Source organism: Orycteropus afer, unplaced genomic scaffold (assembly GCF_000298275.1).
Source record: "Orycteropus afer afer isolate SDZICR_OR568_19922 unplaced genomic scaffold, OryAfe1.0 scaffold00436, whole genome shotgun sequence".
Lineage (NCBI taxonomy): Eukaryota > Metazoa > Chordata > Mammalia > Tubulidentata > Orycteropodidae > Orycteropus > Orycteropus afer.
In genome coordinates this window covers 2,316,423-2,330,537 of record NW_006922023.1, presented here as the reverse complement: position 1 = coordinate 2,330,537, position 14,115 = coordinate 2,316,423, and the positions used below count along the sequence as shown (strand labels likewise).

At 35.2% G+C, this 14,115-nt stretch overlaps 1 protein-coding gene across 1 annotated transcript in view; it reads left to right on the top strand.

Annotated features, from left to right (window-relative positions):
* The window catches only part of RP1 (RP1 axonemal microtubule associated), an 874,252-nt gene that overhangs the window by 277,582 nt on the left and 582,555 nt on the right, over positions 1-14,115 (top strand). The window contains 1 exon segment of the mRNA XM_042782735.1: positions 11,999-12,102. Within this exon segment, the coding sequence (XP_042638669.1) occupies positions 11,999-12,102 (104 nt within the window).

The following is a 14,115-nucleotide window of genomic DNA, read 5'->3' as shown; positions in this document are numbered from 1 at the left end:
TTCTGTCTTCCATCACATCAATTCTTCTCCTTTGTCCTTCCAATGTGTTATCTATTTCTGCCAATTTAGTATTAATCTTCTGTATTTCAATCTGTAGATTTAGAATCATTTCTAATTTTTGATTTATTTTGTCATTTTGTTCTTGTATTTTCTTCCAGAATTCTTGTAAAGTTTTTTCTGTGTTTCCTTTGGTCTGTCTCTCAATCCTTTGAAGATACCTAAAGATAATTCTTTTGACTTCCTTATCAAAGAGTTCCAATGCTGCTTCTTCCTCAGGGATGTGTTCTGGGTCTGTATCCTGCTCCCTTATTTCGACCACTTTATCTTGCTTCTTTGTGTGGACTGTGATGGTCTGTTTTTTTCTGAGGCATCGTGGTATTGTTGTCTTTAGATCTCTTTTAACTGTTTGTGAAGTGCAGTCAAGGGTGATTCAGGTTCTTCTTTGTGGATTTTTATTGTTGGCCTGTTTGTGCAGAAGGAGGTAGTGGCTGTCGCTCAGTAAGTGAAGTTGCAAGAGGTGTGGGTTTAGTTATGTCTTATGGGGACTGTTGTTATCTCCCACTCAGTTAGACACAAATTACAATTGAATAACCATCAAAAAACTAAAAACCCATGGATGAAACTCACCCCATGTAATCACACAGGAACAGTAACCAAAAAAAAAAAATTAAAAAGGAGAAAAGAAGAAAAAACAAGAAAACCTGCAATATCTGGGGATAGGGAACTAAGAAATAAAAAGTGGGGAAGGAGAATGATAAATGAAGAAAAAATGGGAAAAATGCAAAAAGAAAAACAAGGAATGGGTTTAATCCCAAAAAGAAAGGGGGGAAAGAAAAAAAAAAAAAACTTAAAAAAAAAAATTTCAACCAGGCACAGGGAAAAGAATGCTGAAAACTAGGACTTGGTAGGGGAAGATTAAGAATAATAAAAAGGACAAAAGTATTAATAATATTAGTCGTTTTGTAACAGACAAATACAAGCAAACTAATCACCAGAAATAAGAAAGCAAAAAAGAAAAGAAAAGAAAAAAAAATTGGTGGGGGACAGGGCAGGTCACCCAGGCTCTGTCTGAGCACACAGACTATGATGGAGCTCCTGTGCGCCCAGAAGGTAGGTGGGAGTGGGGGATGGCTGCACCTCCATTCACCAAGCATGTGTGGGGTATAAGAGTAATAAGGGGAATGTTGTACCTTTTCAGTCTTGCAGGTCCCGAGTGTCCTTGGGGTTGCTGGAAAGCAGAATGTGTTCTTAATCCCCAAGAATCTGCGAGAGTACTGTCTCTTTAAATATCCAAAATAGTCAAGCCGCTTTTTAAACCTTCAAAATGGCAGCACCCTCCGAACCAACAAAAGTCCACAGTTCGGCCCACCTTTCTCTTCACCTTCTCTGTTTGCTCCCCAGCCACTGTGCACAGTCCTCTGTGCAGTCCCTGGCTAGCAGGGTGATTTTTAGGTTAACTCTTAGGTCCTACCACCACTCAGCAATCTCCAAGCTGTCTGTGCTGTCAGGATCGCTCAGGATTGCTGCCAGACTGCAGCTCCATCTGTCTCCTTTTTTAGTATTTTCATGCAAATTCTCCTGCTACTTGGGGTTTAGTCCACTTCTATATCCTTCCCTTCAAGGCTCAGGGGTCCAAGATTATCTTCTGTGTCTGTGTTAATTGTTTTCACTTTTCTTTGTTGAAGAGTGTCTGTGCAGTCTTTTTGCCTAGTCTGCCATCTTGCCGGAACTCCTTATTATTATCAGTTCTTGAACAGAGAGATATGTGGTGAGCTGAAAAAATGTTCCTCAAATATATAATCACACTCTAATCCATGGAACCTGTAAAGATTACCTTATGTGGCAAAAGAGTGAAATTAATTTACATTACAAAAGATGTGGTTAAGGTAATTACCTTGAGAGGCAGAGTTTATTCTTCCTTATCCACTTTAAGAATGTTTGTGTGAGGAGATAGTCCAAGATGAGAACATCTTTCTCTCCGGAGACCTTCCTGGAGAGCAGAGTCTACTTTCTCTCCCTAGAGCAGATTTGTTTTCTGACCAAGATAATGTCTCTATGGGCCAGAGACTGGTAGGTTGCTAGTAGGCCCCTGATAAATCCGAGGTCTCTGAAGCTCAGGGTTTCATGCTGTGATCCCAGCCTTCTGTTAGCAGCCTGCTCCTGGGTCCACTCTATGTCACCTCTGTAGGATGTGGGTCAAGAACCAGCAAGAACACGAAGCTCCTATTGCTTATAGTGCCACCAAGGTGACAGCCTTGAGAATCAATGTGCTCACTTTGTGTTTACTGGCCAGACTTGTCTAACACAATAAAAAGGACAAAAGTATTAATAATATTAGTTGTTTTGAAACAGCCACCACTCAAGGCCTGCTTGACCATTGGGCACACTGATGTCTTGTTCCAGAAGGATCTCTGTTGAATGACAAGATAGTTAACAGGATCCAAAGCCACTAAATCATAGAGCAACAGGAAAGCACAGCAAAGCAAAGGTCATCAGACAGTGCCCTTGCCAGTAATTCTTCAGGAATCTGACTGAGTCCCAGATTCTAGCTTCCAGCGATTCTAGACCAGACACAGTAGACATGTAAGCAGGTTCCCTTTGGCCGTCCCAAATGGCAGAGTATGCCAGAGTCCTTGATCTGATAGGTTCCGCCAGTATCAGGAGGCTACTAAGGGCATCACAAGGATGTAATCAATGTGGCACACAGGTGCCAGCAGTTTGCCCTCTGCAGTGTGGGGTGGACATGGCAGTGCCCAACAGAGAAGGGCCTATAATTTACTCTCATTTACTCATGTGAACAGGTGAAGCACCTCACTGGCCTCTCCTTCTGGTTAATGAAGGTGAAAGAGATGGTAAGGCTAGAGTGAGAGACAGAGAGATAGAGAGAGATAGAGAGAGAGAGAGAGAGAGAGTGAGAGAGCCAGAGAGCACAGGATACATTCCTTTCCCTTCTGAGAGTTTCATGCAGTTGGACATTAAACCTCACATGAGCTGAGGTGAGAAGAGCCTTGGACATTCAGATCATGACTGAGAGTGTAATACCTAAACCAGAGCACAAGACATTGATCAGAGAAGAAATCAGTACATGTTTTTCTTTCAAAAGGTTCTCTTCTTTAGAATTATCTCATTGGTACCTCAAGAAATTCTGAAGGGATTTGTTTAAATTACATTAAATCTATATGTTTACTTGGAAGGAGCTGATATTTTTATACTATTTAGTCTTTACCTTCAGAAATGTGTCCTATCTTTTTATTCACTCAGACTTGTTTTATATTGTTTGTTTTATTTTCTTCACATGGATATCTAAATTTTCTTGTTAGTATTATTCCTAGACTTTTGGTTGTTATTGTAAATTGACCCTTTCCCATTACAAATCAAAGACATATTAGAAAAATATAAAAAGCTATAGTTTTCATATCTTTTACTTCTTCAATATTAAGTACTTCCTGTGTACCAGGTACTGGTCTAAAAACTATCTTTAAGAATGTGAAATATTGTTGGCAATATCAACATTTTCATTTGTAACTAATTGTAGTGGGATATTTTTATTGTTTATTATGAGTCGAGTATTTGAAGGGGAGTCAGCAAATTACACCACTTTCTTTCCTTCCTGTATTAGAATCAATTAGGAAATAAGACATAGGATAGAGACATAGAAATCAAAATCTCACTTTTATTACTAATGGAACTGAATGGAGATCCTGACTTTAAATCTGAACTCAGCACACTTGTTAACCCTATCCAGAATGAGACAAACTTAGCTACCAGAGCATAGGCAGTGTTGGACAACCACAGGTTCACCCTGGATAGGGAGAAGGGGCTGTCCCTTACTGATGACAGAGAGCACAACAGAAGGGACTATCTGAGGAGCTGGCACTTCTGGAGAAAGAAATTGCCTAAACTGGGATACAGGGCTCCTTAAAAGTTACCAATTAGAGGGCTCCTTCCAAATAAATCGTTGGTGTAAGGTGGAGGGAGTGAGGCAGGAGACAATGGGAAAGTAGGTTCTTTTCACGCTAAATATGATGTGGTTATTGGTTTTCAAATATAGGTCCTTTAGAGTGAGAAAAAATTAATCTACTTCTAATTTTATTAAGAGCCTGTTTTAAAAAAGAATTTTAAAAATAAGAAATGAATATAAAATTGTATTTGATTTCTCTTTGCCATCTACTATACTCATAGTATAGTTTTTCATATTGGACTTATAATTAGTTTATATTATTTGAATATATGTATATTCTTAATATTAAATAATCTTTTCATCCATATATTAAACACTACTTATTTATGGTGTATAACTCTTTAGCTGTAGTTTAAATCAGATTGCTAGTAATTTGTTTTTTAGAAATTATAAATCCTATTCACAGGAGAGAGTTGTTAAATGCAACTACTCACTGTGTGCCACGGTCTGGACTAGGTGCTGGGAATATTGCAGCAAACAAAATATTCTGATGAGATTACTCTCTCTCTCTCCCTTATTTTTTTTTTTCCTCGAGGGGAGAGGTTCTTGTCAACTTTTGATTTCAGTTTATTGTAACTCCAGGAAATGCATTCAGGACCTTTGTACCTGCTGTCCTTTAATGGTTGTTACAGCCCAAGCAATATTAATTTCTTGAAGGTTAGAAAAATTTCTACATAAAACAAATCTGAGCCTGAAATTTTAATTGAATGTAATGGTGGCAACAACAGCTTTTTATCTATCTATCTATCTATCTATCTATATCTAAATACCCTCAAATGATACATAAGAGTACTGTCATTAATACACTGTTAACGATGTTGTTGTTAGGTGTGACGAGTCAGCCTTAGACTCATAGTGACCCTACGTACAACAGAACAAAACATTGCCCAGTCCTGCACCAGCCTCACAATCCTTGCTATACCTGAGCCCATTGTTGCAGCCACTGTATCAGTCCATCTCATTGAGGGCCTTCCCCTTTTTTGCTGACCCTCCATTTTACCAAGCAGGATTTTCTTTTCTAGGGAATAATCCATTCTGACAACATGACCAAAGTAGGTGGGCAAAGTCTGGCCACTCTTTCTTCCAAAGGACATTCTAGCTGCACTTCTCCCAGGATTGATTTGTTAGTTCTTCCGGCAGTCCAAGGTACATTCATTATTCTTTGCCAATGCCACAACTCAAAAGCATCAACTCTTCTTTGGTCTTCTTTATTCATTGTCCAGCTTTCACCTGCATATGAGGAGATTGAAAACACCATGACTCGGATTAGGCACACCTTAGTCTTCAAAGAGATATCTTTGCTCTTCACCACTTTAAAGAGGCTTTTTTTTGGAGTAGATTTCCTTAGTGCAATATGTCATCTGATTTCCTGACTGCTTCTTCCATTGGTGTTGATTGTGGAAATAAATAATATGAACTCTTTCACAATGTCAATCTTTTCTTCATTTACTGTCCAGTTGTTTGTCCAGTCTTTTATTGGTCCAGTTGTGAGGATTTTTGTTTTCTTTATGTTGAGGTATAGTCCATACTGTAGACTGTAGTTTTTAATCTTCATCAGTAAGTGCTTCAAGTCATCTTCACTTTCAGTAGGCAAGGTTGTGTCATCTGCATATCACAGGTTGTTAATGAGTGTTCCTCCAGTCCTGATACTGCATTCTTCTTCATACAGTACAGCTTCTTGGATTATTTGCTCAGCATACAGATTGAATAAGTATGGTGAAAGGATACAACCCTGACGCCTTCTCTTCCTGATTTTAATGCATGCAGTATCCCCTTGTTCTGTTTGAACAACAGTCTCCTGCTCTATGTTCAGGTTCTACATGAGCACAGTTAAGTGTTCTGGAATTCCCATCTTTTCAATGTTATTTATAATTTGTTATGATTCACACAGTCAAATCCTTTTAGATAGTCAATAAAATACAAGTAAACATCTTTCTGGTATTCTAATGCACTGTTAATAGGTACTCTTTACTGGAGTTACTCTCTATCATCCTCCTACAGTGGCAAATATCTGAATCCACGAAAGGAGGGTACTTGTAGATTGGAAAAAAAATGTGTTCTTTTATTTTGATGTACTCTTCAATAGTGCTTCACTCAATGGAATATTGCTGATTTCAAGCTACACACTTCTCATTATAACTCTGTCTGCAACTTCTTTGACCAAGAGTTGTTAGATAGTATGGTTTTTAATGTCTTCATTCTCTCTGTTGTTGTTCCATTTAAACTTCTGTTGCATTGCTGCCTTAGTGGCATTATATTCAGATAATTTTATCTATATTGTAAAGCTTGCTTTTTTATTTTTAAAATGTACTTAAGTTTTATTTATGGTATATAAGTACATTTTTTTAAATGTTACTTAGATGTTTCCTTAAAATGTATCCTCTATTTACAGAGTAAAAAATCATATAATATGCATATGTATATGTATGTATAGATATAGATTTATTTTTGCTTATATAGCTTTGAATGTGCTAGGTAGTATTCTGAGAAGTTTACTAGTATTAACTAGTCTTCACAACAATTCTTAATGCATTAGATATTATTATTCTCATTTTACATATGAGGAAATTGAGACACAAAGTGATGAGGTTCTCCAACTAGTAAGTGATAGAGGTAGGAATCATACTTAAGTGGGTTTGCTCCAGAGCCTTAACTATTGTACTCTTAGCTTATGCATTTCTCTTTTCCCTGAATAGAATTCTATGGTACCATTTCATTTTATGTCTGCCTGTGTCTAATGATTATGCTTTATATATTTGGTGTTGTAATTTCTATAAAATTACATAAATGTTATTACTTCATGTATGTTATTACTCTTAAGGCTTTCAATGTCTCATTAGTGCACTGTGCCTTCAATTCCACATGACAGATAGTAATATTATCAGTTTTATTTTCCTGCTATTTTTAAAGTCTAATGCATCTTTCAGAATTGATGAGATGGCAATTGACAGCAACAATGTGTCTCTACATATTATTGATTTTTAACCTTTCTGAGTGTTCTTGTAAAGAAAATGAGTAATATATGTTTAGATTAAAAAATACAAGCTAATTTTGAGTATCTTTGCTTTAGTAGGAAAATCTATGCTCATTTAAATCAAAGATTATATGTTTAATCTTTTGATATCTTGCATTATATTTTTTGTTTCTTTTGCTTTCTGGTTTTTGCTATAAGGATCTACTTCCTTTCTTTTCCTATACAAATTTTCTTTTTTTTTCTTTCTTCTCTATAATTTGGAGGTATTCATCTCTTTTTAAACTCTTTTAGAAAGTCTTATTTATTTGATATTTGAGATAACTTTTCTTCTTAATTTTTAAAGTAATAATACTCATTGTAAATTATTTGGAAAATGCATTAAAGCGTAAGTATGAAAATTTAAATGGTCTATTAACCAATTATCTAGTGATAATAACTAGTGAATCTAATATATTTTCTTCTAGTCTTGCAAGCATAGCAATATAAATATACAAACTACATATAATATAATTTTGAAAAAGCACAATTGGCTAGGCAGAATATTCAACATAGCATTTTAATTTTGCTACTTAATATTATTACATTAGTATTTTCCATAATATAAAATATTGTTCAATGGCATTAAAATTATATATACTCTGTTGCATAGATTTGACAGATGGATATGATGCTCACCTACTCCTCTATTTCTGTAAACATAAATGTTCCACCATGTCTGATATACTTATGTACTTCTATTTTTTTTTTTGGCAAAGATTTCTAACAACAGAATTACTAGGTTAATGATAAAGACAATTTTAAAGCACTTCATATATATTGTCACATCTCCAGAAGAGTTATATCAAATTATACTTTTATCAGTGGTGCCTGATTGTCTTAGACTCACAGTGGCTACAACAATGGGTTCAAACATAGCAATGATTGTGAGGATAGTGGAGAACCAGGCAACGTTTTGTTCTATTATGCATAATGTCAATGTGAATTGGAACTGACTCAAAGGCACCTAACAACAAAAACACAATAGTAATAAAAAAAAAAATCCATACTTTAAACTTTTTATAGGAGCTCTGGTAGCATAGTGCCTAAGGCACTCGACTGCTAACCAGAAGGCTGGCAGTTCAAACCCACCAGCCACTCCTTGAAAGGAAGATGGGGCAATCTACTTCTGTTGCCTCGGAAACCCAAGGAGGGGTCGCTATGAGTCTGGGCTGACTCAACGGCATATAACAACAACAACAAACTTTTATATAAATTTAAAATAAAAAATGCACCCATTTTTCAAATTTTAAATGCAAGACTAAAGTCTTTCTCTTACATAAAACACAACTTTAGTTAGTGACCATACTCCCTTATTTGCCCACACTTTGTGTCATCTGGTCAGTAACCACTTTCACTCTCAAAAGTGTCCTGGTTTGAGCGATCATTTACATTATCATTGTACCTCTAATACATTATTGATAAATTCTAGTTTTAGTTTCAATTAAAGTGAGGATTTAAAGAGGATTGTTTCTTAGGGAATGTAATTTTTTGAATCCTTCTAAAACTTTCAAGCCAAACTTTTCCAAATTTTTTTCATGGCTTGTTCAGTAAATAATTTACATGGTATGTTGAAGGTAACACTATAGTAAAATGTTGCCACACAAAAGTAGATACTCCTCCTCCTTTGTGCTGAATATATATATATATATATATATATATATATTTAATGATCTTGTATGGATTATTCTCAGCTTGAATAAGGAAAAATATAACCAGTCCCAGAATTTGTCACTGTGAATTTTCCTTGGTCTCCTTACCTATTTATGAGACTTGCAATTGTTTATACTTATCAAGTCAGTAAGTCTGAAATTGAAGGAGAGAAGAGTACTAGAGATATAGATTTAATGTTTCTTAATTTAGTGATTATTAAACTTTGAAACTTTGCAGAAACCCTGTGAGGAGTGAGAAGGGAAATCACTTGAGGATAGAATGCTCTGCATCAGAGGGCAACAAAAAATGAGGTAGCAGATAAAGAACAAAGTAGTGAGACAGAGGGTTGGAGTTTCAAGTGGGGATGTGTCTACAGTCAAATGTAGTATAGAGGCAAAGTGAAATAAGGACTGAAATGTTCCTGTTGCATGTGGGCAGTTAGCATTTGTTTAGGTGAAATTAGTGTGGGCAATATACTTTCGTAGCGATACTGCCTTGGAAACCTAAGGAGGGGTCGCTATGAGTCATCCGACTTGACCGCACATAACAACAACAACAGATGCAGTTGAGGAGCTCTGGTAGCATAGTGCCTAAAGCACTTGACTGCTGACCACAAGGCTGGTGGTTCAAACTCACCAGAAGGAAGATTGGGCAATCTACTTCCGTAGTGATACTGCCTTGGAAACCCAAAGAGGAGTCACTATGAGTTGGATCCGACTTGACGGCCAATGTTATTATTTGGCAGGAACGTGAAGATTATGTAGATTTATCCCTTATTTTTAGAGATGAGAACATTGACAATTTTTATCTAGCTTACAATTGAAAATATGCCTTGCGCATACAGGTGCTCAATAAACATTATTTAAATGAATGATTAAAATCTTTACTGGCAGAGCCAGAACTGGAAATCATATATCCAGATTCCCATCTTTGTACTCTTTCCCTAACCCATTTCCCCCCCTACAGTGTGCTTTATGAAGCTCTACAGGTGCATGAAAGTATTTTAGAATTGTCCAACAATAATGTATTTTTCTGATATTTGACAAGATCGAGATCTCCTGAAGATCTTATTTATTACATTGATTTATTTATAATTTTACTGGAAAAGAAAGATTCTGCTGCTAATATATGTAGTCTATAGTCTTCAACTTACAATATATTAGAGTTATGGCAAACAGAACTTATAACTATCCTTTTTTTTTCTTTTATATCTTATAATTAGTAATATGTATTACAGTGTGTAATTTGCTGATGTTATCATTCTCAGATGTTCATTTAATGATTTACTATTCAAAAGACTGCTGTATAGATTTCATTTTCTAAACTAAGTCAGGGGCTTCAATTGCTTGAAAAGATGGACCCAAATGCTGATGATTACTTTGCTAAAGTCAATAACCAGATTTGGGAAGCAGTGAGATGTCAGTGTTCTTATCTCTAAAAATAAGGGATACATAAACTTAAAGTCCTGCCAAATAATAACATCAATTGGATCTAGTGAAATATATGACGAAAAGAAGAAAAGGATCATATAGACATTGCTCACTAAATTTCTGACTAGAAATATCATTCCCATTCCCAGACATAATCCAGATGACCCACAACCTACCATAAATGGAGTTAGTACCACAAATAAAAAATGCCAATATTGTGCAACTCTTTTTCATTGTTGGAGTGAATTTTTATGATTTGTGTATTTTTTATGTATACTTGTATGTATGTATTAAATATATCTGTAAGTTTATATGTAATGTTTCCAACCCCCCAAAAAAAGATTAGATTTATAAACATAATAATAATAGAAGGCAATGATTAATGAAAATTTTTAAAAAAAATGAAGACTTTGACTTACATCAGAGTTGACTTACTATATAGAGTTGTAAGAAGGGAATCCTGCCATAAGTTAGGGACTACATGTTTATATTTTTAATTAAATCTCACAACATTAAGCTTCCAAATTCAAGGACATTTTATATCATGTTAAAATTCTTAAAATAGGGGCCCTTGATTTTTTTCTCAGCAGTAAGAATTTATTTATTCAACAAGTATTTATAAAGTGCTTATTATAGACAAGACAATGTCTTAGGTATGGGACTAACAGTCATGAGCAAACAGATAAACAGCTATTCCTTCATAGAATTAATATTTTATATTCTTTATAAACTAAAAAAAAATCATAACAACAAAAATTATGTAAATTTAATTATTGAAACCTTACCTAAAAAATGATACATTATGCCTTTATAGTTTTACAGATTTAGATTCTGGTATTTATGAAATCATCAGATCAAAGGGAAGGCTGAATTAAATAATAATAATAATTATTATTATTATTATTAGCACATTGTCAGTAGCACTTTCCTAGTTTTCAATTTCTTCTTTCATTAACTCATTAGTGGACATAATAGGTGAATCATCTGAACAAAAGTTCCTTGAAAATTCTTGTCCTGATTTTATTGATGAGGAATTGGAGATAGAGATAGACAAGATGATTTGCCCATGGATAACCACTGCCTTGACTCCTAAGACTCTTAAAAAAATTTTCCTGTTTTTGAATTTTATATAAATTAAACATGTATAAAATGTATTTTTTCCTGCCCAACTTCTTTCATGCATTTTTTGAGAATTTTGTATTTGTAAAAAGAAACGTCTTCTTTCTTTACTGATGCTATGACAGAGTGTATTCCTGAAAATTAGTTTCTTGATTATAAACAATAGAGAAAGACTATTAGCAATTCAAAGAGTACTTGGCTGAAATCTGAACTTCTGAGTTCTATTTCCATTCTATTACTACTAAGAATACAGCAATAGTGCTATATTCCAGGCACTATTGTAAACAATGGACTATAATTGCACATAGAATAGACAAAAATTCATGCCCTAAAGAAGTTTATATTTCAAGATAAAAATATATGTGAAAAGTTAAAACCAATAAAAAATATGATGATGACATCATCATCATCTTATAAACAGGTCACTAATGCCCAAATCATTTGCATTTGTTTTTATAATGCATATTTGATTTTACCTCAAGTGTCAGAAATAGTTTTTTATGCTAGGTTAATTTACTTTCCTAGAAACAATTCCAAGAGGTTTTTTCCTATTAGTGGTGGTGGGTGGGGGGGGAGACTTTGTTTGTCTCAAGGGCTTACTGCCTACCATATGAAAGGCATTAGAAAATTTCCATGGAAATCCCATCAAATTGCCAAGCAACATGTAGATAATCAAAGGTTACTGGCATTTTTATCTTTTAATTGAGGGATAGCACAAAATGTATCGTTAGGAGATTCAATAGATAAATAACTAAGAAAATAATAATAATAAAAAAAAACCTTTAAAATGAAGAATTACTTGTTAATAAACAAAATGTTTTCCAGGTCTTTTTGATGTTATTTTCAACAAAGGGAATGTGTGCATCTTCCAAAGTCATCAGATGAGACATCTTTCTCTTGCTCTTGATGATGGCTTTGTTACTGGAATGGTACGTAGTGATTTTTCCCCTTGTCATAAAGCAATAATATTGTACCCATATATAAAATATTCTTTACATAAGACACTTTTATAAGATTATAAAATTGTATTTTCTTTGGGCTTATACTTTCAATTCTTTCATTATTCTGGCTAATGTTTGAGATTCTGATGCACAAATGATCCAAACTTACAGCAACTGGACAAGAAAAGTAGAACACCTCTCTGATATCATTCAGAATTTAAACGAACTTCCAAAAAGAGACTGTCTTAGTTTCTAGGTGTGCTGTAATAGAAATACCATAGTGGGCAGCTTTAAAGAACAGAAATTTATTTTCCCACAGTTCAAGAGGCTGTAAATCTAAGTTCAGGATGTGGCTCTAGGGGGAGGTGCTTTTTTGTCTATTTTGGCTTCTTTTAGTGAGCAGTCCTTGGAGTTCCTCAGATTGAAGATTCATGTGCCTCTGTGGTCAGATAGACTCTATTTTCCTGTGTCTGTGTCTTATCTGTTCTTTTTAGAATCAGAAGTGATTAGATTTTAATCCACTTACTCTGTGTGATCTAGTTAACATAACAAAGAAACCCCAATTTCCAAACAGGCTTACATCTATCAGTATAGGAGTTACGATCCCAGCATACATTTTGGGGGACACAATTTAATACATAACAGAGACTGTCGGATTTTTCAAAGGCCCTTTCAGGGACTGTAGGGAAAAAAAAATTTGCTTAATTATGCCTTAGATGCTGCTTAGTCTAGATTTCAAAAGTGGCTTTTGATACGAAAAGTTATCTTTTTAAAATGCATATTATTATGAAAAATGCTAATTATTTTAGAAAATGAGGCAGCATAAGATAAGGGTCATGTATTGTTCTCGGTGCTTAATATGCATTATAACATTTCATCTTTATAGCAATCCTATGAGAAAGTCTGTTGTTACCCATATTTCTCTGAATAGTAACTTGAAGTATAGAAAGAGAAAGTGACTTGCCCAAGGTCACTTAGTGTAAAAGTGTGCAACCAGGAATTGAACATAGGCAATCTGACTACAGCATTCATGCTACAGCTTCCTCATTATGATGTTGCATAGTATTGCATCATGCTTTTGACATATAGTATATTACTTAAGGAAAAAAAAATTATAAAAGATACGTAATCTGAGGGGCTAAAATTCTGGCTAAATGATTAATCAGTCTTACTTCCTCCATGAAGCCTTTTCTCCTTTGCACCTAACTTATCAAGGTACATTTTGCCATGCTTCATAGGACCTCCTGCTCAGTGCAGAACCTAGTCATAGTAAGCACTTAATAAATTTGAACCTAGTGTATATGAGGTCTCTCAATTGGGTTGAGAGTTCAAGAAGTACACCATTACTTTATTTTTCTAAAATCACATTAAATATGCCATCAAGCCTCTATTCCATTGGGTTAATATAAGATTCCATCTAAGTCATTTTGAGACTCCTCTTGTTTCATACAAGAAAAATTTCACTTGGTTTGGGATCTCAGAATATCTGGAGGTAGCCCTTTTAGTTTTAGTTCACATGGGCACTCTGATGTGCCCCTGAAGAACTGTTTCTTGAAAGCTAATAGCTCTGTGCTCCCATGCCATACTTGGGCAAGAGAACTTGGCTGTTTGGCTGAGGTTGGCAGTCTTAGTGCCTTGGGTCCAGCCATCCAAGGGGTGCCAATGAATTATTCCTCTTTAGGCTTTTCTGGAGGAACTGGGGTAGGAACCCAAACACTCCCAGAACCAGGAATGTCTCCTTGTAGCATAACCTCCTCAATTGGTATAGTCTTTTGAAAGCAAAACCTAGAAATGAAGTAATGACTTCTGGCAATTTCAGCTTTCATTCCCAAATGTTGTTGTTATGTGCCATTGAGTCAGACCCTACTCATAGAAACCCCTCCTTGGGTTTCTGAGGCAGTAACACTACGGAAGTAGATTGCCCAACCTTCCTTCCGAGGAGTGGCTGGTGGGTTTGAACCTCCAGCCTTCTGGTTAGCAGTCAAGTGCCTTAGGCACTAT